Genomic DNA, 26,325 nt, shown 5'->3' on the forward strand with positions numbered 1-26,325 from the left:
AATCCCCACATTTCGTTTCGAGACTTATCATTATAGTTCAGATGTTATGTATTCGCTGTTTTGAACTTCTGTCCTCTTTCATGTGGAGCACCCTGGTTACTTCGTGGCGCCGGATGTTATTTAATATCAGCGCCTATATGTAGCAATATCTGTGTTGTTTAAATATTTTACATGTTCACTTCCTGTCAGAGAGGATCAGGTTGTACCAGTTTAGAGCACGTTAGGTGTACCAAGCGGAGCATATTCAACTTATATTTTTTTCTTGTAGTTCAGATGTATTGTAAAATTTTGAATATGGTTCAGATTTTTTTGTTCATGAATTTTTAAGACGAAGATACTTCAGTGTACAATTCTTCTTTTACAACTAAATCGCGAATATCTTTTTCGTAAAATACTGACCCAACAAACGTTGTTCTGTCATATAAATTATGGACGTTATCCAAAACTTTTTTTTTTTTTTTTAATTCGTTTATTTTTACAGGCTCAGTTACTTAAGTTTAAAGGAGCCGAATTCTTAAATATAATTTTAAAACTATATATATAAACAATTTTCTTACATCTATGGTTAGTAAGGTGGAAAACCGATTACTCGCGGTGTACTCGAGTTTAGAAGGGTGACATATTTTTAGGAGAAGGATGGGATATAAGGAAATTGTAACAATGTTGATGAACACTCATTTCTTAAATCTATTCGTATATCTATAGTGTATTTACATTTCAACTTAATCTACTATTTATAGCAAGGGGACGAATTACCCGCAAAGGAAGGAAAGGAGGGTATAAGGATGTAAGGGCAATCACACACGAAGATCTATAGCTTTAAGGAAAACATATATATGGGACATGTAATCAAGGTCTAACCGAGCCAACACATCTCTCACCGGCACATTGGGCTGTCTTCCTCGGGCCCGAAGGGAGTTTTCTAAATTCGATCTGGCGATCAGATACACCTCGCACGACCAAACAACGTGCTCGATGTCGTGATAACCTTGGCCACAAACGCAGAGATTGCTGCTGGCAAGATTGAAACGAAAGAGTAGTGCATCTAACGAACAGTGATTGGACATGAGTCGGGAGAAGGTGCGAATAAAGTCCCGACTCAAGTCCAGACTTTTGAACCACGGTTTAAGGCTAACCTTTGGGATAATCGAGTGAAACCACCGGCCCAATTCATCTTCATTCCACTTGCGTTGCCAGTTAGCGATGGTATTTTTGCGGACTAAAGAATAAAATTCATTGAAGGCGATTTGACGCTGATAAATATCGCCTTCAATTGCACCTACCTTTGCTAATGAGTCAGCCCTCTCATTACCCGGAATGGAGCAATGTGAAGGGACCCAGATAAAGGTAATGACATAACAGCGTCTGGATAAAGCACTCAAAATTTCTCGTATTCTCTCAAGGAAGTACGGTGAGTGCTTTTCCGGCCTCACTGAACGGATAGCTTCGACAGAGCTAAGACTATCCGTTACAATGTAATAGTGTTCAACAGGTCGTGAGGCGACGCTGTCCAGCGCCCAATGAATTGCTGCCAATTCAGCAATATACACTGAGCAAGGATTCTGAAGACTGTGTGAGGTGCTAAAAAATTCGTTGAACACTCCAAATCCTGTGGACTCGTTTATAGTGGACCCATCAGTAAAGTACATATTATCGCAATTGATACCCCCATACTTTTCATCGAAGATCGTTGGAGCGATCCTCGATCGTTGGTAATCTGAATATCCATGGATATCTTGCTTCATGGACAGATCAAAATGCACAGAGGAATTGATGTAGTCAGGGAAACAAACACGGTTGGGAATATACGAAGAAGGATCAACCTGCATGGAGATGAATTCATGATATGAACTCATGAATCCGGAGTGAATATTTAGCTCGATCAGCTGCTCAAAATTTCCGATCACCAATGGGTTCATGACCTTACACCGGATGAAGAACCGAAGAGATAATAAATTGAAGCGATCTTTTAGTGGGAGTAGGCCTGCCAAAACCTCGAGACTCATGGTATGCGTTGAGGGCATACATCCCAACGCGATACGGAGACAAAGATACTGAATTCGCTCGAGTTTAATGAGGTGTGTTTTGGCAGCTGATTGAAAACAGAAACTGCCATACTCCATCACTGAGAGAATAGTTGTTCGATACAACATTATAAGATCTTCTGGGTGAGCTCCCCACCAGGTGCCGGTAATTGTACGGCGAAAGTTTATTCTTTGTTGGCATTTTTTACTCAGATACCTAATATGGGCCCCCCAAGTACATTTGGAGTCGAACCAAACCCCAAGATACTTGAATGACATAGCATGAGTGATCGGTTTACCCAAAAGTTGAAGCTTTGGTTTTGCTGGTCTATGCTTCCTAGAAAAAACCACCATCTCTGTTTTCTCCGTGGAGAATTCGATCCCTAGCCCAATGGCCCAGGTTGAAAAATTGTTCAAAGTATCTTGTAAGGGTCCTTGCAGGTCGGATTCGTTTGATCCTACGACAGACACCACTCCATCATCTGCAAGTTGTCTTAGGCTGCAATTTTGTGTAAGGCAATTGTCGATGTCGCTTACATAGAAGTTGTACAAAAGGGGGCTTAAACATGAGCCCTGGGGGAGGCCCATGTAAGAGACCCGACTTACTGCCGAATCTCCGTGAGAAAAGTTCAAATGTTTCTCACAAAGCAAGTTATATAACATATTATTCAATAGAGGCGGCAGACCCCGAGAGTGTAATTTGTCCGACAAAACCTCTATTGAAACAGAATCGAAGGCCCCCTTTATGTCCAAGAATACTGAAGCCATTTGTTTTTTTTCGGCGTAAGCCATTTGAATTTCTGAAGAAAGCAACGCAAGACAATCATTCGTCCCCTTGCCCCTGCGGAACCCATATTGTGTATCTGAGAGTAGGCCATTCGTTTCAACCCATCGATCAAGGCGAAACAAGATCATTTTCTCCAACAATTTCCGTATACAAGACAGCATTGCTATTGGGCGGTACGAATTGAAGTCGGACGCGGGTTTTCCGGGTTTTTGAATAGCTATAACTCGTACTTGTCTCCAATCATCTGGAACAATATTATTCTCCAGAAACCGATTGAATAAATTCAACAAGCGATGTTTCGCCACATCAGGGAGGTTTTTCAGCAAGTTGAACTTAATTCTATCCGATCCCGGAGCAGAATTGTTACATGAGAGCAGAGCAAGAGAGAATTCTACCATCGAAAACTCGGAATCAAGATCGCACCTACCTTGTGGTATATCTCGAACAATTTTTTGCACAGGAGCGGAATCAGGACAAACCTTCCGTGCAAAATTCAAAATCCATCGATGTGAATATTCTTCGCTTTCATTCGTTGAAGAGCGATTTCTCATGTTTCGAGCCACTTTCCATAATTTTTTCATTGACGTTTCTCGTGACAAACCTCCCACGAAATTTCGCCAATAAGCACGTTTTTTCCCTTTGATTAAGTTTTTAAATTGATCTTCAAGGGCTAAATACGTTTGAAAATTTTCAGGGGTTCCACGTTTCCGAAAAGCTTTAAATGCATTCGATTTTTCTACATAAAGCTTGGAACATTGGCTATCCCACCATAGATTGGGAGGCCTTCGGGAAATGGTGGAACCTGGGATGGGTTTCGTTTGAGCGCGAACCGCGCTGTCATAGATCAAACGAGAAAGGAAGTTATACTCCTCCAATGGAGGTAAACCATCTCTGGAATTGATGGCTAGAGCAATCGCGTCCGCATATTTTTTCCAGTCAATGTGTCTTGTGAGGTCATATACCATGTTTATAGATTCAGAAGAATTCAACCCAATGGTGATGGAAATTTTGATTGGCAAGTGATCACTACCGTTGGGGTCCTGGATTACATTCCACTTGCAATCTAACGATAGTGAATTCGAGCAAAGCGAGAGGTCAAGAGCACTTGGGTTAGCAGGAGGTTTAGGTACACGTGTTGTTTCCCCAGTGTTCAAAACGGTCATATTGAAGCTGTTACAAAGGTCATATATCAACAATGAACGATTGTCGTCGTACTGTTCCCCCCAGGCAGTTCCGTGAGAGTTGAAGTCTCCCAAGATCAATCGTGGCTCAGGAAGGAGTGAGCACATGTCATCAAGTTGTTTGCGGCTAACCGCAGCTCTCGGAGGCCAATACAAGCTGACAATACAGAGGTCTTTGCCTCTGATGTTTGCATGACAAGCAACAGCTTCGATCCCTCCAATAGGTGGAAGGTCAATTCTAAAAAATGAGTGGCACTTATTGATCCCCAAAAGCACCCCTTCGTATCTATCATCACGGTCCAAGCGTATAATATTAAAATCGTGGAAAGAGATATCATCTCGCGAAGAAAGCCAAGTTTCGGACAGAGCAAAAACATCACAATTGTAGTTATGAATTAAAATTTTGAATGTATCCAATTTAGGGATAAGACTACGACAATTCCACTGTAAAACAGTGATATCTCCGACCTCTCTATTTGAATTAGACATCAAGAGAGATAATCATTGCAAGGAGGGGCCATGTTTGCATCAATTGTTGCAAAATTGTCTTTAATACTGGAAGCATTGAGATGACAAGGGTTCTGATGGAGTCAGAAACATTAAAACACTTGAAGATTTGGTCCAAAAGGTCAGACAACTTTATAAATCCCGATTGGGAAGTTGAACTGGACGGAATAACAGGGACAGTTGGGGTTTTTGATGTCCCCTCGAGTCCAAAACTTAACAAGCGAGAAACTTGTTAAGTGAAAATGCTATCAATCCGATGGATGATTGAGATATTAGAATAATGCGGGGCAGAGGTGCGCACCTAACTGTTGTCGTGCAAAAACTCTTGAAATAAAAGCAAATAAAATTCCGTTTGCCTAACAAATTGTAACTATATATATTACCTTCGAAACGTAGTACAAGCATTTCTCGAGTTGTGTTTGTAATTGGACAAATACCTATTTTAATACAAAAAGACAAATGCGCTCCTTTGACCCATAGTGGGGGCAAAGGTGCGCACTTATTGAATTGAACTTCTGAGTTAACTTATACCAAAATAAATGGTTTATCATCAGAAGCGGGAGAAGCATCATTACTAGAGAGTGTAGGCACCGTCCAATAGGCAGGAGGGGGGTGTTCTATGGTTTTTTATAGGTGGAGAAGAGTGGGTGTTATGTTCGAACATACCATGTGAAAATTTGGAAAGGAGGATACTGATAATATAAGATATCCGGAAATGTCCAACATTTGAAACAGAATTCGTTTTCATTAACAAACTAGCTGACCCGGCGAACTTCGTCCCACCCATAATTGATATATTGATATAAATCATTTCGAACACTCAAGTTCCCACATTATTTTTATGTACGTAATCTATACTCGCGGTTTAAAATTTCTTTTTTGACATATAAACCTGATGCAGAATAAGACGCATCAGTCCTGATACTGACTGTTTCAATCCGTTTCTCCGTTTCTGAGTTAAATGGTGAGGAATGGACACCAAATCATTTTTATTTATATATATATATATATATATATCAATTTTATAAATACATAAGTACCTTCACTTGATTTATTTGAAACTCATTGTTGAAAAAAAAAATTAATTGAAGTTCGTTGTGAAAACATAAACATAAACGAAAGATAATTGTTTTTGAATTCAATGCATAGTGAAGGTAAAAACATTTTTCGTTTGAAATTCATTTTGAATTATTTTTAAGCAATTCTTTATTTTTATTCCTCATCTTGGATTTCGGTTCTGACGCTTTGCCTTGGAGCGCTGTTGTGGAGTTCGAAGAGACAGACGGTGGTTCCACATGAAGCTAGAAGCCCAATCTCTTCCTGCTAGTTTTTAAACTTTGTTGCATTCGTGCTGGAGGTTGTTGGCTTCCGAAAAATCGAACGCCATGCGCCGTGAATCTTTGAGAGTCATACCATAGAAAATTTTGTCCAGTGGCCTGCAGATCCTCAGACTGCTCACTCGTAAATACCTATCTGAACCGCACTAATTGCTCGCTGACACATTCCAGCAGAAATAGAAATGTCAATAAAAGAAGATTCAAATCATAAATCACTTTCTGATATGAGCTTCTTCCTCAGAGCTGATTCAGAAATACCGAGGTCTGCCGCAATCCGACACTTCGAGACTCCCTCCCGAAGCTTCTGTCGGGCAATTTGAGCATTCCTGGAGTGCATTTCTTCAAATAAGTTTTCTTCTTGTGGGCCCCGTTAAAAATTTTGTTGAAAACATTTTATATTTTTTTTTTCAGAGCAAAACGCTAGTGCGAACTTTTGCTCCACAGTCACGGCGCACCTTTGCCCCACAAGCAATTTTTTAACTAATCGAATTTAAAAAAAAAACTTGAACTTTTTTACAAAAACGAATACGCACTATCATCTACTATAGAATGGAGGTTTCCTTGACAGTGTAGTTTCGAACTTTCCAGTTATCTTAGGTAAGTAAATCGTCATCTCCAATACTGAAATAGATCAAAACATCACAAAACTCTTTTTATCTAATAACTTTTTTGATACATTTCATGTATCTTTTTAATATGTGTTAGCTGCTGGTGTAATAATGTATCAAACGACTACACTGTTGTCGAAATTTTATGCTCGTTTGCTTCAAAATGGTCAATGCGCACATTTGCCCCGCATTACTCTACAGTTCGAAGCAGTCAATATTATTATCTCTCAACTACTATCTCGCTCGTGATAGGTCTGGTAATCTGATAGAGATTATTTTCTCTATCAGATTACCAGACCCGAAAGCAATTTTAAATTGTTAAAATATGAATGAAATTATTACTCGAAGTTGGAGTTTAAGTCGAGTCGAAGTCGATCAATGTCCTTAACACAATATTGCCCAAGAAAGTCATTTTGACTGCTTTTAAATTTCATTTAGAAAAACAACTATGCATATACTGACGCATTTTTTTTAGAATGTTGTGACTTTTTGTATAACATATAAACGCGTTTATTCATAATTGCAATTACTTCCCCCCTCTTTCATTTCCGGTACATACATACGTGTTATACATATATTGCCCAAAAGCAGTCATTTTAACTGCTTGGGAATTTTAGATAATAAAATGACTCTCATAAATTCAGGAAATGAATATGAAATAGAACTGAGTTATTAGAAAATCTGAAGAACATAAATGAAAATTGTTCCGATATAGAAACAGATGCAACAAATTCTGAACCACCATCTGAAGATGAAGCGGATTATATTCAAAGTGAAACATTTGATACAATGATGAACATGAAATTGTCATCAATATGCCCAAACAAGTGTAGGATACTAAGTAGTTTAGACTCTGAAGCAGAAACATCTGAAAACACGTTTCAGAGGATAGAAACCGATGGTATTGGTTGGTCAAGATTTACTTTCAATCTTTCAACCATCTACATTCAATGGTGTGAAAGGGTCGTCAGGCTGCGCAAGAAAGAACATTATGTCAGATAATATTATCAGTGCATTCTCGTTGATAATAGATAACAATATTATCAAACGTATTGAAAAGTGCACAGCAGAAGAAGGCTGCCGAATTTTGAGGAACGATTGGACAACAGTAATACCGGAAATACATGCATACATACGGGTTTTATATGCTCGTGGAACTTACAAGATATAAAAACAGTCACCAAAGCGGGATCCCATGTTTTTAGAAAAATTATGGTCACAGGAAAGTTCTAGCAAATCCTGCGATATCTTCGCTTTGACAAAATAACTAAAAAAGTAGACGCCTACAAACAAATAAATTCGTCTCGGTTTCATAAATATGGAACATCTTCATTGAAAATAGTCAGGCTTGCTATCGACTAAAAAAGAACAGTTGATGAACAATTATTTCTGTCATAGACCAGGTGCAAGTTTACACTGTGTGTGCCAAATAAACCGGAAAGAGTTCTTATTCCAATTCACAAAACAGTTTTTTACCGAATACAAAGCAGCAAGACAGAAAAAATCATCTGAATATGAAGACGCACAAAGATCAACTGCAAAATTATCAGAGGTAATCCATTCTAACAAGCGCTAAATTTGTCATATACGACTTTGCTGCAACTATAAAACAAACATACAAATGATAATGATAAAAAATGTCAAAAGTATGCTTGTGGAAGATTTACACATAAAAAAAATTTCCATTTTCCTTTGTAAAAAAAAGTACAAATAATAATGCATAATGTTTTTCCCTAGTAAAATATTTGTTTTATTGTTGATATTTACTAATAACTTGTCATACAACTGTAAATAATATGAAAAGTATTGAAAATTAATTTAAAACCAATTTCTTTACATATTTACATTTACATAAAGCATGTTGTATGATAATAAGGATTGTTTAATATTCAAGATGAAAAATATATATATCGAAACTCTAAATTAACTCAATAAATTGAATAGTTCGAATGATAGAATGCGATTGTTGACTACGAACTACGGAATTATTCAATTCGCTTGGTTATCGAACATCTTTTCACTGGTAAGTAGAAAGTTTGGGTTGCCCTGGAACAAGATTTTAAGAACATGTATTTTTGATTCCAATGAAAGTATGTATTCCATTTGGGTTGGAGGAAATATGAGTTTTCCACAGCAATTAGGATTTTTTTACTAAAATTTATCTTGTGAAAAGGGCGTATCGATTTTAGTAAGAAAAATCTTTGATAATTTATATCTCAACACTGAGATACATTTTTTTTATTTAAAAAAAAGAATTAATTTGCAATATCTAAAATAAGTATTCTTTAATTTTTTTTCTAATTTTTTCATATAAAAATAAAGTTATATATATAAAAAAAAAGAAATTTAAAGTTATATATATATTTAAAGTTATATATATAAAAAAAAAGAAATTTAATGAAGAAATTTAATGAATTGGTCAATGTTCATGAAATTTTATTAATTCGCTTACAATTTTTAATAACTGTTCCAAATACATCATTATGGTAAAAATATATGCTTAGGATTTACGTCGAAAAACATTTAAAGACATATGGGTTTTAACCCAAATGTTTTTCAACGTAACTCCTAAACATATAGGTTTACCATAATGATGTATTTGGAAAAGATGTTGAAAATTATACTCATAAAATTTCATGAACGTGACGGTATAACACGACAAACATATTAAAAGAGCCTATTTAGTATAAATAAGACAATGAATTAGAATTTTTTTTTAAATGTCTCGAGAATTGCTGCATTTATAAAGAGATTGATGCAGAACTTATTTTTTAAATTACATGAGAATTCATAATTTGTGCCTAAAATTGATTGTTAACATACAAAAAATCCATGTTTCGAAAATTCATAAAAATTCGATGTTCCACAAAGCTCGTCAAAAATAGTTTTACCATATTGAACTCATTTTTTAAATTTTTCACATGACTTCTATTTTATATGAAAAAATAAAATAAAATAAAAAATGCATTTGAAATTGAAATTGAAAAAACAATAAATTAGAAATGTTTTCAGTCGGATGAAGGCGTAATCGATTGTCACCATCAACTACTGAAAATTATTATTCATCCATCATAACTTACGACTGGTTAACTTTGAGTACTGTTAATGAATCAATACTATTCTTAGTTGACAATAATTCAATTTTAATAACATTTCCTGGCATTCCAGTAAACACACCTTATCTTTAATTATGTTTGAATAGTGTTTATAAGTGAGAGGCTTAGAATGCAAGGGGTGTAAGTGACTTGATCGATATCTCTTCATCAATTTTTTCTTTAGTTAATAACTCAACTGCAAAAACGTCCCAACTTAAGTTTGCTATAGAGTCCGATAGATGAGGTTCTGACATATCTTCCACATTGCCAAATACAGTACGGAATATATTTGCAGCTATGTTATGACCAAAAGAGAGAGTCGATGTAGAGAAATCGATCAAATCACTTACACCCCTTTCATTCTAAGCCCCTCAAGTTATTGTGTTATGATTTATCTTATGTTAATAAAATAATTGATTTTTTCTACTATCTGTTCCATCTCTTGTTTAAATTATTTTTTTATCAATTATGCCTTTTTTTATGCTACAGTTTGTTACACCTGAAAAAAAAACGAAGTTTTCACGATGGAATATTCTCCATTTTCCTGCTAACAACAACTAGAATCATTACATAAAAATCTATGGAAAAAAATCTCGGGGAACTTGCCGTTAAGATGTGTTAAACTTTTTTTATTCGAAATCGATTTGTTTTTGTAGTCCACGTTAATAACCATTTTGACTCTAAATGAACACATGAATTTTTTCGGCTGACAATTTCTAGAAAACCAATTTGAAGAATAATGGATACAGGATATTATTCCGTTTTCAGGTTAACCGTTAGCAATATCCATTTTCGTTCAGATGGCATTTTTCCCATTGTATGCAAACGCCCGCTAACACATTTTGAGCTACATTAATTCTAAGAATTCACCTATCGTTCTTAAGAATCAATGGAGAATTCATTCAATTCTGCTGAATCGTGTTTTAATTGGTGTTTTCCTCTTGGTACTTTCTGTTGCCTGTTCGTTTAGAAAAAACCAAATGGGTTCCAAACGCAGTCTGGTGCGAAAAGACAGAACCGTTCAATGGAAATTATATTCTCTTTGTTGTTTGTAAAGTTACGATTTATTACAAAGACACGATAACGAAAACAAATAATATTATGAAGTTGAAGTTTACGGTTGGAGGTTGAATATCAAGTATATAATCTAGTCATAATATTAGGCTGCCAAAAAAGTCCTGCGGTATTTTTTTTAATTTTCATTTGTTCATAAAATTAGTTACAATCATCTGTTTTAAGTCAAATATTCGCCGTTTTGTTCGATGACTTGTTCCCAACGAGATGCCAACTTCATAATACCCCTGTTATAGAAGCTCGCTTCCTTATTGGCAAAAAACTCGGATAGCCAATTTTCAAAGGCCGCTTTTGTGGCTAACTTCTGACTACCTAGCTCGTTCGCCATGGACAAAAACAGGTGGTAGTCACTTGGTGCAAGATACGGACCATACGGCGGATGCAAAAGAACCTCCCATCCGAGCTCCCGGAGCTTCTGGCGCGTCACCAAAGAAGTGTGTGGCCTGGCGTTGTCCTGATGGAAGACAATGCGGCCTCTGTTTATCGAAGATGGCCTCTTCTTCATGAGTGCTACCTTCAAGCCGTCCAGTTGTTGGCAGTATAGGTCCGAATTGAGCGTTTGGCCATAGGGAAGCAGCTCATAATAGATTATTCCTTGACAATCCCACCAAACACACAGCAGAACCTTCCTGGCCGTTAATGAAGGCTTGGCCACCGTCTGAGCCACTTCAGCGGGCTTCGACCGTTTGCGCTTCACGTTGTCGTAAGTGACCCACTTTTCATCGCCAGTCACCATCCGCTTCCGGAGCGTGGCGCATCTTCGACGACCTCTACACCAGAACGAAAACGTTGAAACCATCGTTGTGCGGTGGAAATGGAAACTGTATCGGGTCCATAAACTGCACAAATTTTATTGGCAGCTTGAGATGCATTTTTGCCTTTGTCATAGTAGTACTGTAAAATATGTCGGATTTTCTCTTTATTTTGCTCCATATTTGCGACACTATAACTCACGAACGACTTAACCAAACAAAACACTGTCAAGGACTATATTATAGCGCGCAAAAATATCTTTCCAACAAGCTATAGTATGACTCGATACAATGAATACAACTAGAACTACGCGCTTACAACGACACCTCGCGGAAATACCGCAGGACTTTTTTGACAGCCTAATATATAAAAATGTTCTGTTCGTTTGTGTACGCGTCGAAAACTCGAAAAGTACGGAACCGACTGAGCTCAAAGTTGGACACAATATACAATACACTTCAAGGAATGTTATTACGACATAAAAAATTGGAAAATTGAAAGAAAGATGATTTCATATATGATCAGAGTGCGTTTCTGAAATTGAGCTTCTAATGAAAATCGACTATTCAGCAATGAATATGTGTTCTATGTGATGGAAACATCTTTTTTCCATGTGTTTGACAAAACTATAAACTGAAATTGTGTTTCGAAGTGATTTAAAATTTATCGATTTCCCTCATCTATCTCTTTATAGGGGTAGTGGGGGGCAAATTGGTCACCTGCTTGTTTGGTAGTATAACTATTGACTATAGATGACGTATTGATAGTCACCTTATGTTTGAAGAATTTAATGACTTTTGAGTCACCCTGTACTTCAGTAGAGCTGCCGCATGTCAAAATACAAATAAAAACAGAAATTACTCTCTCGATAGCTATTCGGCCGTAGTTCTATGCGCATAGTATCTAAGGAATTTCTTGTGAAATTTAGTTTATACAATCTGATATATTGGACAAATCATCAGTTTGGACGACTGTTGACATATTCTAGGAGAGGTGAACAGATATTTTGTTTAATATTAGCGATTAATTCGCATAGAAATTACTTTGATGTTTGGGGGAAAGTGGTCATAGGTGACTAACGACTTACAATGTTTTGATATGATATACCTTATGACATTCTGCTTTTGAAGAGGTTCCTTTTGTGGCTTTGACCTTGGAAAAATATGCCACTCCAACTAATCCAAGCCCCATTATGCGGAACGTTATGTGTTTCTTACTACGCTTTGTATGCATGAGAAAATTTAAGTTGAGACTCTAGGTGAATAGGTCAAGCTTATTTCATACATGTAACTACTATATCAAGTATGATTTGACCACTTATACCACTTTACCTCCAAGCAAAAAAAAAGTTCGATTTTTCACCTTTTTTCTAATGATGAAAAGTCTACTACTTTGAATTTTTATAGTAAAAGTCGTTTGCTATCTTCAAGATAATGAGTTTAACTATAATATTCTTCGAGAAACGAGAATTAAATCGGTATGTGGGTGCTGGAAATGGACATATTCCTTAGGGTGACCACTATGCCCCCACTTCCCCTATATAAAAATGTTCTGTTCGTTTGTGTACGCGTCAAAAACTCCAAAAGTACGGAACCGATTGAGCTCAAACTATGATACAATATACAAAACAACCAAACACATCTAGGACTGTTGTTACAACCTAAAAAATGAAAAGTTCAACTCAACCATGCAATCACAATGTGCCACAGCAAAGCGTGGCAGGGTATATTAATAAATTGTTATTAATATACGCTGCAAGTTATTAATAAATTGAATGACCAGTAGAAGCAGTTACCTATAGAACAAAAAAAAAGACAATTGTATACTTAAATATAACTTTTTTATTGGAATAAATATTAACTACCAATTGCTTATACCATCTATTTCTCTAAAATATTGAAGCTAAAAAAGAGCTGACATCGAGTGGAACTGTTGTAGATAGAATGTTCTAGTAAAAACCAATAGCAAATAGTATCACCCATGAATTGCAAAGAAAGCATTACTTATTCCGCCGTCGAGATTAAAAACCGCTAATCACATTCAGTTCTGAGAGTAAATAATAATATTTCGCTAGTAGCAGTAATAGTAGTAGTGCGTTTTGCTCACTATTCATAGTTTAATAAGTTATAATCTCTGTAAAAATTAAAAAACAAAATACTGATAATTCCAGCTTCAGCACCACATTATTTGCTATAGTTTTATGTTTCACTTCTCTCAGCTCGCCGCATATATCACACTCTGGATCCACTTGACCGTTTTCTGGATGTTGTGGTAAATTCCCGGCTGATGGTCCACACCGCAGCCGAAGCCGGCACTAGTAATTCCAATCAAGGTGAATCGGCCCCTATCGTTGATTATCAGCGGTCCTCCGGAGTCACCTGGTGAAAGACACAATCGTAGAGGAAAAGCATCAGATAAAATTTATAAACGCCTAAATGTAGATGATGGAAGGTACTTCTTTGAACACTACGAACATCACATAGCCATACAAAAGCATTGAGACAGATCATTCCGCTAATTCATATGAGCGTACCAGAAGTCAACGTGGCAAAGTCCACACGCCTGGGGGACAGAAAAAGTACGATTTCAGATGGACAAACGTGGACATCGACCACACCCCTCCCGCTATTGTCCAGGTGGACTTTAATTTTCATAAAAAAAATAAAGGAAATGATTAAATTGCATCCAAGTTCTATTTTAAGATTGTTCCAAAACCGTTTCTGTTTGAGCCAGCTTTCCAATTTAAATACGTTTGACGAACTTTTCGGAAGATCAATGAACTATTACACTGTAAAGAAAACTTACTCCGAATATTCCATTCAATATCGAAAAGTTGCATATATTATAATTCATCTCTTCGATATTTCCACATATCATTTTAATTAAAATGCTGGTTTAATTTCCCGAAGTTTGACGGCTATAAGACATAGGTGACCGCGTGAAATGGTAGGCATTATTATTTTTTTGAATTGAACAAATTTAAATATATTTTTACAAAAAAACAGATTTTATCTGTAATTGTGTATGAAAAACCATCTGAAGATTATTATACTATGACTAAACCTTCTCAATATAAAACATATTCTATATAAATGCAATTTTTTACACAATCTCGGAAGTCTCGGAATCTCCAGCTACAGTAAGCATTTTCCATGATTTATTTCAAAATAACAAAACAGAGGCTATACATACCAAATCCATTTTACGTACAAATGAATTTCTGTAAGCATTCTTAAATATTATTCCATAACAAAATTATAAAATCCTCTTCTATTACAATGTGTGATAATTTAATTTCAGCAATGGAGTTTTATCTTGAGTAGACAAGGCGAGTAGACAATCAAGAAGGGCAGCGAGCAGTGTTGCCTCACGTACAGATTTATCTGGAATGGTACAGATTTTTTCGTTATTTTTGGTACAGATTTATTCCGCTTGTGAAATTTTCTTACATTCGAACAAAGCAAAATTAAGGTACATGACGACTTGCAGTCGGCTGCAGTATCGCTTGGAGCGATTTTTTAAATTTCAATTCATGATAGTACGCAATCTATATTCAAAGAAATTATGTGTGAGCATTATAAAACACACGAAGGATCGGCAAATAAATGAGTGTTTTTTCATGCTAAATTTCTACAACGAATATTTTTATGGTGCAGATTTTTGAACGAAAAAGTACAGATGAGAAAGATGTTTAACCCCTCTGGTACAGATTAAAATGTGGCAACACTGGCAGCGAGTCGTACGGCCGTTATTTTAACGTACGATGATATTTTGGCGAAAAGAGGTATTCCAACGTTATCGCAACCACCCTATAGCTCCGATCTCGCAGCCACACGATATTGTTTTGTTCTCTAAAATGAAGTCTCATCTCCAGTAATACTTCAGGTTTTCGTTATTTTTCTCCTAAACAGTTGTGATGAACTTTAACTAACTTAGCTCAGCTCAGAAGAAGATTTCAGAGCTAACGCATAAAGAGTTCCTTCTCATGGGTTGTCGCCCAATTTCAGTTCTTCTCTTACACACCCAACCAAGGTTGCCAACTGTAAGTTTAAAAAATCAGGAAGAATGAACATAAAAATCAGGGAGAAATCAGGATAGCTCATATTGGGTTGTCCGGAGAGCTCGTGCAGTTTTTTTGGAGAACAAAAGCATTATTCTTATACGCAAACTTACATTTATTCAATTTTATTCTACATTCTTATTATTTCACTCTACAATCTTTCGCCACCTTTCATGCCGGGTAAATTTTCTATCCTCCCAGAACAAGTTTTGTTCCTTCGTATTTTTCATGCTGGCCATAGAGTTGAAGTTCTTGCCATTGAGAGAATTTTGCAAGGATCTTCGAATCATTTATGTATTTTTCCCAAAAACCTACAGCATCAGAATGAATTCCTTTGAATTCATCGTTCATGCTTTGGAATGAATTATTGCTCATCGATTGAGAAAAGCATATCAACAGTGATGTTACTCTGGATTCTTTTTTACGCAATTTTTTTAGCGTGATTTTATTTTGCGCGAGAGCGTTTGCGAGTGTGGTTTTTGGTGTGGTTTTTTACGCGATTCTCTCGAAATTATGCGATTTTTATTTAAGGGATTTGCTCGGAATTACGCGATTTTTTTAAAGCTATTTTATTTTTTGCGCGCATGCATCAGTCGCGTAAAGAAAGAATTCAGTGTACAATAGTTTCACCATTAAAATTGATTCTTCTTTAAATCTGATGATAAAATGTTAAAAAATATCATATTATTTTGACTTTGCATTTAAAAAGTTTCACTTGATCAATATTACACTCTGAAACATATTCCTTCGTCAATGATTTTGCGGTCGTATATACACATCATATAAGGTAATATTGTTCCTCAAACATAAAATCGTAATTATTTCCTCAATTTGTCAAATTCTCTGGTTCCATGATACTATCTAGCACTGATTTGAAAAGCCTCGACGACGACGACGACGACGAGTTTGACGACGTGTTATCGAGCAGAATGCAGATGGCCTTAAACTTTACACAATCTTGGTGTATCATAGAAGGTCTGAGCATAAATCCCTCAAAAACAACAATTATTCCGTTCACCAAAAATAAAAAACTGCATCTGCAGTCTCTACATCTTGGGCGCTTCAGTGAAATATCTAGGTGTAATCTTAGATGCTAAATTAAACTGGAACGCGCACTTAGATTCAATAATCAGCAAGGCCAACTCAGCTCTATGGGCATGCTCTAAAATGATAAGAAGAACATGGGGCCTTAAACCAAAAATGGTTATGTGGGTTTACACTGCAATTGTGCGGCCTAGGATAACCTATGTCTCACTTGTGTGGTGGCCAAAGACTAAGGAGACTGTAGCTACAAAAAAGCTAAACAAACTCCAATGACTAGCATGCAATTACTGGAGCAATGCGAAGCACACCCTCAAAAGCATTGGAGACTATCCTTCACCTGGTACCTTTGAACCAATATGTTCAGCTAAAGGCTAAAATAAGCGCTCTAAAGCTTAAAAGATGGACAAAAATACTAGACGGGGACAAAACTGGTCACTTGAGCATCTTGAATCTTTTACCCATTGGACCAGCCTCAGAGATGAACAATGATTGGATGGAACCTAGGACCAATTATGACATTCCATACAGAGTGATCGAACATTCTCGCTCAGTATGGGATGAAGGTGGCCCCAACGTTCGTAATGGTTCAATCATGTTCTACACTGATGGGTCGAAAATGGGAATCAGAACAGGTGCTGGACTGTATGGTCTCAGAACAAAAATCTCTGTGGCTATGGGAAACTGGCCAACAGTTTTTCAGGCAGAAATAGCCGCAATAATAGAATGTCTAACTACTGGATTCCTGGCCATTGCGGTATAGAGGGCAACGAGCGAGCAGATGAACTTGCCAGGAACGGCTCAAACTCACCATTCACTGGTCTAGAACCATTCATTGTGTGTTGAAAAGCGAGCTGAAAAAATGGGAAGACCGGGAAGTGAAAGCCAATTGGATGGTATTAAAATTACTCAACAGCTGCTAAGCCTTAATAAGAAAGACTTAAGCACATTCACTGGTCTTGTAACAGGACACTGCCCGAGTAAATACCATCTTAAGAACATAGGTTTAGCAGAAGATGATATTTGTCGCTTTTATAATGCCGAAAGAGAAACCTCGGAACATTTGCTCTGTAACTGCGGAGCTCTAACTAGACGCAGACTTCAACACCTTGATAAAGCTATTCTGGAGCCCAAGGAAATTTGGTCTGCGTCGCCGATCAGGATTATAAATTTTATCAAACAGATTATTCCTGATTGGCACCTATCACGCTATAGCTTTCAGTCTACTTCTTCATCAATAAGTAGTAGATAAGCTTGGAGTGTAGTATAAAAAAGGGGTATACCACAATAGTTCAAAATAATGGATGCAGTGGTTCACACCCAACAGGGGGAAAAAACTGATATCGATACAAAAACGCGGAAGGAGCTATTTTTCAAAGAGCTATCCTCCAACAGGCTTTTCGAAGCTATTCAAAAATATTATCTAGGCGCGCATTGTTGTACAATATATTCTTGGAGTAGCAATTTTGATTCCGAAAAAGCCACTAAACTATTCACCATCTCGTCTGTTCGATAATCATCTGCCAAGACACATCTGGATGTTGGGAAGTCTTCGAAAATGTTTGGTCTTATTTACAAGCTTCAGAGTTATGCTTTTCTCTGACAAAAATTACAAAAAAAAACCTTCGGCAGAGCTCTCAATGTTTATATAACAATATCTCATCTAAGATCTAAATTTTAAAGAGAATTAGATATTTTGTCTGGATATTTTGCATGAATGCAACACGAGTCATATTATTTCAACACAAGAACACACCATCAAAGCCTGTTCCTTATCAAAATATGATGGTCATTCTCAATGTGTCAGCAGAGGCTTCTGGAGTAACGATCCGCTTCTATATAGCTTCCAGGTAAGTATAGATTATAGAAGTGAGTCATTAGGCAGCGTGAGTGAGAACGATCGATAGCTTTCATTCGGTTGATAGAAATAAAAAAGTTTATCATACATTTTTTCGAAAAAAAACAAGAAAAGTTTAAAAACAGTGCCATAGTTGAGATTTGACCTTGTGCGTACGATTTTTTAAACAAATATGATCGTCTGTCATCTTCCGAAAGTTTGTGGCTCAGCTACCTAACAACCTGTAAAAGAATTGTTGTTTGAATAATCAAAAATTTCTTAAATTTAAAATATTTCGAAAACGGATATTTTTTTAGGAAGTTCATTGTCATGCGCTTTATGATTTGAAATGACTACTAGAATTGTATTACATCGTCGTTCTCGTGAATAGTTGAGATTTTAAAAAATCACTAAAAGTTGACCTTTGAGATATTTTATCTAAAATTTGTTCATTCTATAAATGCGATCCAAATTTTGCATATAATTTCAAGTTTTCACACAACGAATATCAAGGAAGAAACGATTGGTCTTAAAGTTATTCAAAATCTTGTGTAAATTTACAAATACATTTTTTTTAGTTTTCTACTTCTTTCTCAAGCAATTATTCGATACAGCCAAACGTTTCCGACTTATACTTTACAAATGAAGTCCATGATAACATGAACACGAACATAAAGATATTCTAAGCGCAAAAAAACGAGAGTAAGATTATCAGTTTCCTGATCAACCTGTGTGACGTTTCATTCAAATAAAAATCATAGCAGTTATTTTAAATTTTGCAAATTTTAAGGTTTTTCAAGCAGGACATGGCTCTTATTAAAATTAAATATCAACAATACTTTTCGGTCCATCCAATGTTTAGTGTGTTATCCTGTTTTCGAATTTAAGGTACAATCACGAATGTAGTGAGCAAACGGTATCGTTGTTATTGGAAGTCTTTTTTAACAGAAAACTACAATAAATGTTGCTGTGATTTCGTGAATATGTTCGGCAAATATGCATGTTACCTTGAGATTGTTATTTGTTTCATTCAGTCACTAATTGGAGAGAAGTTTGTGTCCGTTACACGGTTAACTTCAAGTGTTATTGTAACTTCTACCGATCTGCATAAAATGGTGCGAGGTGCTTTACTTTTTAATATTATAATTGTTTTATAATTATTTTTATTACAACAGATTATTGGGGTGCGTTGATCGATCGCAATTTCGTACATTTCATAAATCCATAAAAAAAATAACTGAGCAAAAAGTGGAATGAATATTGAAACATTGGACCATTTCCGTTACCCGATCGATATTTAGCTTTTCAATTTGTACTCTCAAGTTCCCGAAAGACGTAATCCAACGACAAAATAACTTATGTCTAGAGATTTCAATGAAACGCATGAATTGAAACACTTGAGCCTGTGCTTCATAAAAAGAGAAAGCTACTCACCTAAACAAGCATCCTGGTGACCATCCGAGTGACCGGCACAAAACATTTCGTTGAAGAGCTCAACATTGATATGTTTACTCTTATGCCACCGAAGACATTCTTTTGTACCTAAAATGAGGTATATGGTGATTTATATTTATTCTATCCTAATAAATGATGAGCCTTACTAATAATCGGCACCGCCGCCGTTCGGAGAATATTCGTTCCGGTTTGTCCCATATTAGTGTCGGTCTTCCCCCAACCAGCTATAACACCTTTTCTTCCCACCAACTCCACGGGCTTAGTTGGCAAGCAGATCGGCAAAATATGCGTCTTATAGCCCGCCGGCCTGGTGAGCCGCAACAAAGCCAAATCATACCGATCGGGTTGGGTCATCCGGAACACGAACATCGGATGTACGATCTTAAGCTCCGCCCGATGTTTCTCCGCCGGCAGTGGCTCGGCAATTTTGCCCGAATTCTGGGTGTCAAGTTCTCCCAAATAAATTACGATATCTTTGAGTCGCGCCTGCTGAATACAGTGAGCTGCCGTTGCTACAAACATTCGCGACACCAAGACTCCCCCGCATTGATACTCGGCTATTCGTATGTGTGCCTGCCATGGGTATTCGGCAAAGTTGGCCGTTCGACCGCCGATTATGCGTTTCTGCAGGGTATTTTGTGCGGTACGTGGAATTCCGCATTCAGCCTGCGAATCGAAAGTATTTTAAACAATGGTTTCAAAGTAGAATGATATCACTCACCGTCAATCCCACCTGATCCGAACGACGCCGGAAGAAGCTATTTTTCTTGGACCCATTGTACGTGTGGGCCTTCGATGGGGCGACTGAAACTGGTGGACCCAATGCTGCCACCGCATTTCCCGGCCGAATGGGAGCAGCGTAAGCTAGTTTCGAGCTGATAATCGATGGTGCGGTCTGCAGATCGTTATCTTTAACACAGCAGGAGAGCAGCCATCGGTTATCTCCGCATCCGGGTACATGGCGACCCCCTTCGAGCCAACAGGAAAACGATAGGCGACACTGGCGAACAACGTTCTGGTGGAGACAGGTCGACGGAAGACCCAACACGTTGTGCAGTACGTCTTGAGATGGGGACAGGGGAGAAAAAAGAGTTAATGTTTGCTTCAGAATGGAAAGTTGCTATGTGCATAAAATAAACTAGTAACACACCAAGTTTCGTACAAAATAGGGAACACAACGGCTCTGAGCCGTTATAAGTTCAGTTTAATAGCAATAGTCGGAGGTAATGGACAGTCATAAACTTTCTGGAGGGCAATAAAATCAGTTTCCCGCTTCTAGCTACATGTCGAATAACAAACGGCAACCTCTTCACTTTCGTAATTGAGAAATATTAACCCTTACAGGTCTTGTTTTAGTACCGTAGGTTCGAGCGGCCGCATCTTATAAAACGGTTTCGCCTTCTGGTAATCGCTATACAAAACGCCTGGCCGTGAGAATTTATTCACGCTAGTCCACACAATGATGCGATCGGTTGGCAGGTAACACCATGGGAACCTTATTTCGATTGTTGAATCAATCTCCTCAGGCCTGGGCTGAAACAGAGGATTGCGGAATGCAGCTATCTACGGTAATTCACTCACTTGCATTAGCTATTGTTAGGAAACATCCGTGGCAGAAAAGAATTCCAATCACGCACGTTAAGAAATGCCATGAGAGCATCTTCCACCTTCGTTGCTGTTGGTCCCCACTGCTGCTCCGTTTATCCGCTCGCACCTAATTTTCATTATTTCTGAAAGCATCGTGAAAGAAACATTTATGGATGGTATAAATAAATGGAGGCTGGTAAGTCGTATTTAAATTGAAAGTGTTGCAGTATCGTAACACTGACAGAATATGAACGGTTTGAACAGAACATTAGGGTGCATTTGGATGCGAAATTTTCATCTAAAGTATAGCAATAATATCTACCGTATTCGGATTGCTGGCTTTGTATTTTGCGGTTTTAATAATATTTCCAGATGGAGGTAACTCCGAGGATACACGAGTTTCGGTTAATTCGATAGTATATTTCAGAATTTATGGATATTCGATTGAACAATTTGTCAAAACTGAGAAGAAAAAATCCCGCCCTGGATATTTTTGAGAGTTTTTATGCTTTAAGATCAACAATATCTGACAAGCAGTATGTGAGTAATCAGAATTTGTGTTAACAACTTTTGCGACTTCGTCGATTCGTAAATGACAGAATCAGGTGGACTACGCTCGTGTATGAGATTTGGTGTAAAGAGCATTTTATTAATCCGGAACGGTCAGAATTTTTTCGAAAACCTATTGTATGTTCAAAATTCAAGGATACTAGTGCTATGAATCATTCAAAGTTAGGCATAGTGTTAGTGACACCTTTCATAAAGTTCTCTCAGCAAACTCTTTCTCACGTTTTGAGTCAGCTTGAAGCTATAAAATTCGTTGTATTAATTTCATAGTATTCATATTCCTACCTAGAAATTAATCTCCCAACAAGTGGCCAACAATGTAGAATTATAAGTGATTTATTATATTATATTTATGATATAGTTTTCAAAATTGTTCTTCGAATTTATTAATAACAATCTACTACAATAAGGTCACACACTCTTATCACTATTTCCCTCAGTTATCGCAATGGTTTATTATAATTTCTTTCCTGAGAGCAGGCCAGACAACAAAAACTTTAATATCAATGTCGTGGTGCATTTGGGCGAATTTAACTGTCGAAAATAGTCAGATTGATGGGTGGAAAATATATGAACTTCTTTTCACGACAACGCATCGGTTCTATTTTTTTTGCTAGTAATACAACGAATTACTTCGCAAGGACCACACTGAGCAGATATGGTGCCATATGATTTTTTTTCTCACAAAGTGAAATTATCGCTTTTTAGATAACGTTTGACACAGTAGGGATTCAAAAATACGCATCCGGTATTGATTTACGATCACAAGACATAATTTATTAATTTATTCACTATTTATTCAATAGATTTTCGCGTCTTCAGAATGAGTTGTGTCTTCCAAAACAAATATTATTATTCGTATTATTTACGGCCCGTCAACGTCGATTATTTCTATCGACATTTCCGAAGGCGGGACTGCCTGTGCGTGGTACATCATCAACATAAAAAATGTCTGGACGGAATCGATAAAAATTGTAAAATGTACCGAATTTTCTCTTTGCTGACTTCCATTGGTAACACCTTGTAACTCACAACTGAATGGAGCAAACAAAAAACAGCAAAAGATTTCTCTAATGTGAAATGTCACCCTGACAACGAGCATAAATATGAAATTGTTTAATCGATACAACTCGAGATGTCCCTCACTACAGCAATATTTGTTCCGCCAACACCGTTATTGAACCACTTAATGGTGACCATTTTCAATCTGTATTTGGCAATGAATAATACCAACACCAATATGTACGTGGAAGCAATAATATACAAGCACTTTTTACCAGACAGCATAAAAACTGACTTTGTATCAATTCATCGAGTGCCTTCTTGGATTTGACATTGCGAAAAAATCCCACTGCTTTATGGCAGGAGCAAGATTTTGTAATAGCAATAATGATGATGACGTTCGGAGCTCTATCCTTGAAATTACTAATTTGGAAAACTAAATGAATGACTGATAAATCGTGAACGCGGCTATGTAACAGAAACAGCAAGTGCACTGCTTTTACGCAGAGACCCGTGTCAATAAATTGTCATCGAGCGGATCCTAAATTGCAATATTTATTCTCTTTACAGGTTCAACAATTTATACCACGAACAGACTAAACAATTTAAATGTAAAAGCATATCAAACCAATATTAGAGAATTTCCAATTCGCTAGGTATTTAAATCATTAATCTCCGTTTGCAGCAAAAAAAAAGCGTTGATATTATTTCACAAAACCGTGACCTGTTTTCTAGGTTGGCACCCTTACTAAAAGCCGTAGCCCTGCGTCTAAAATAACGTCAGATCGAAAGAAGAGACTGGATGTTTTTTATTTCTTTGTTGCCATAACGGATATCGGATAAAAAAGCGATAAAGATAAAAATGGCATCCTGAATAAACTCTTGCATATATATGAATATTAGAACGATTTTGACGTAGGACTACGTCTTTCATTTCTATACTGGGGTGTAAGTTCAAAGTTTCGACAACGAAAGCGTTACGTCGGTGAACGAGATTTTGAGCGTTAATAGCTCCAAAACAACTGAACAAAATGGTATGATATACACTTTATTCGAAAGATAAAATGTCTACGAATTCTATGCTTGTTACTTATTGATCCAAAAAATTGTTTCAATAGCCTTGAAATTCCTTTCAAAGCAGGTTATTGAAATCACACCAATCGGTATAAAAGCGAGTGTCGCTCGAAAATCCACTCATTTATGATTGCGCAACGATTGAGGTACCATCGCTGGAATGAATGGATGTTTCCATAACACAGATTTCTAAACCATGGAGCCTGGGGAAACTAGCATTGCAAATTAGATGCAAGCAGCGGGAACTTTTGTAATCGTTTGTGTTTTTGCAAATCGGAATGTTTCCCTAACACAGACTTCAAAACCATGGAGCCTGGGGAAACAGACATTGCAAATTATATGCAATCAACGAGTATTTTTGCTCTCGTTTGCGTTTTGGCAAATAGGAATGTTTCCCTAACACAGACTTTAAAACCATGGAGCCTAGGAAAATTGGCATGGTACTTTTCACTTGTTTGCGTTTCTACAAATCGGAATATATCTCAAACACGGATTTGAAAACCATGGAACAATGGAAATTTGCATTGCAAATGAGATGCAAGCTGCGAGTACTTTTGTACTCGCTTGCATTTTTGCAAACCGGAATGTGTTTCCCCAACACAGATTCCGAAACCAATACGTTGGGAAAATCGGCATTGCAGATCTTGGTAGTACTTTTATAATCCCATGCATTTCTACACTCCGAAATTCGTTTTGCCAACACGGTCTACAAAAGCGGGTACAACTTCTACGCAGACCGTTTGATGATGGCAAAACGTTGATAACTATTTGCTGCGATAACCACTACCATAATGCATGAATTGATCCAAATTGGGATTTGTTTGCAATTGAATTGGTAAATTGTTTCATTCATTCACTAGTTTAATCAATACATACAAAAGATAGCTCTGCGCAGCAGCGATATCGTATCCAATGAAGAACATCCGAGGTGCGATTATTGCTAATTGAAAAAAACACAAATGATTACTAAGCCAACGGCAGTCCTACGTCAACCTTGCGGTTATATCATAGGTATAACCCATCCATAGTTTTTTCCATTAGAAATACATGTTTATTGTTCTTCTTAAAATGTTCCCTAACTAATTTATTTAGGTACATGTTGAGAGTACGTATCATGTGCTATAGAATACGTTTCAACGAAAAAGTGTTTATTTTTCGTCACTTGCTGGCAGGGAAGTTGGGCGTTAAATCTATTTAAAGTTAAATCATCAATTTTACGCTTTGTTTCATCCATGGCGCTTGGCATGCCTAATGCTGCCTTGCTTCTCATGCAGCTAGCGCTTCATTTTTAAACATTGTCTGTGTGCTAAATAGCTTTGATTATGATGAGCTAACATTGAAAATATTTGAATCGCTTACTACATATAAATAAATGTTTCACACAATGGAAATATCAACATCCAGACGTTCACAATAGAAATTAGTCTGTGCAATAAATTCATTATCAATTAATGTGCGTCGGAGGTGCGTACCAAGTTTGTGATGTTCCAAGGTAAACATGACCCCAGGGAGAGCTCATGAAGTTCATTCGTATCAACGCTATTATTTTCCTGATTAATATAACCGATTGAGCGCATTTCTAGAACCGAGTTTTCATTTCATGAATGCAAAACATAACCTATGTAAATAGAACAAACAATGTATTTGATTATCGAACCTTTGAAAATAGTAAAATCACTAGATTGAGAAGAAGAAGAAGTTGTGGGAATTTCAAAAGAGTTTTTAAAAGCTAAAATAACATAAACTGCGGAAGCGGACTTTATCATTGACTGGGTTAAAGTAAGTGAAACATAGATCAGAGTCGTCATGTAATAAATTTGAGCATGTTTCAATTTTTTGCATCAATATGATGATATACGTGATTGTGGTGAATCGAACGTTATTTTCATCATGAATAGTTTAGGAGCGATAAGTGCCCTGACGTCGGCTAGGCTGAACTATATTTACGATGAACGTTTATTTCGAATCGTGAATATTCCATTTTTGTTTAAAGGGAGCAAAGCTGTACAGGTAATAGTTTTATCCTGAATAAAATATTGAATAATGAAAAAAAAATTTGTCGTTAACTGAATTGATCGTTGCCGATCATTTTCAATGAACTATTTTCATCCAATCTTCTACAGGAATTTATATTGAAAATGGGATCAAAAAATTCTAGCGTTCAAAATCCCGCAGTTTTCGGACATCTTTTAACCCAAGATAGATTAAAAGCCATCACACCATCTACGAAAAATATCGAAAGTTATACGCACAACAAATTTCTGTTCGTTTGAAAGGTTTGAAAAGGCTCGGTATTTCGTTTCACGTTTCACCCCAACTACCATCCGCATATTTTT

The 26,325-nt window shown here is 36.8% G+C and overlaps 1 protein-coding gene and 1 pseudogene across 4 annotated transcripts in view; one reads left to right on the forward strand and one right to left on the reverse strand.

Annotated features, from left to right (window-relative positions):
* Nucleotides 1-13,220: 13,220 nt before the first annotated feature.
* LOC129777799 (serine proteinase stubble) overlaps nt 13,221-26,325 on the reverse strand; it is a 41,302-nt gene continuing 28,197 nt past the window's right edge. For all 4 annotated transcript variants that reach the window (XM_055784280.1, XM_055784282.1, XM_055784283.1 and 1 more), the window contains exons 2-6: nt 21,341-21,489; nt 20,481-20,821; nt 19,906-20,425; nt 19,739-19,846; nt 13,221-13,744 (exon numbers count right to left, since the gene is read on the reverse strand). In XM_055784280.1, coding sequence (XP_055640255.1) covers nt 13,581-13,744; nt 19,739-19,846; nt 19,906-20,425; nt 20,481-20,821; nt 21,341-21,419 — 1,212 coding nt within the window. In that variant the 5' untranslated portion in view covers nt 21,420-21,489 and the 3' untranslated portion in view covers nt 13,221-13,580. The remainder of the gene's footprint in view (nt 13,745-19,738; nt 19,847-19,905; nt 20,426-20,480; nt 20,822-21,340; nt 21,490-26,325) is intronic.
* LOC129780945 (U4 spliceosomal RNA) lies at nt 24,873-24,953 on the forward strand (annotated as a pseudogene).

The sequence above is a fragment of the Toxorhynchites rutilus genome, chromosome 3 (genome assembly GCF_029784135.1).
Source record: "Toxorhynchites rutilus septentrionalis strain SRP chromosome 3, ASM2978413v1, whole genome shotgun sequence".
Classification (NCBI taxonomy): Eukaryota; Metazoa; Arthropoda; class Insecta; order Diptera; family Culicidae; genus Toxorhynchites; species Toxorhynchites rutilus.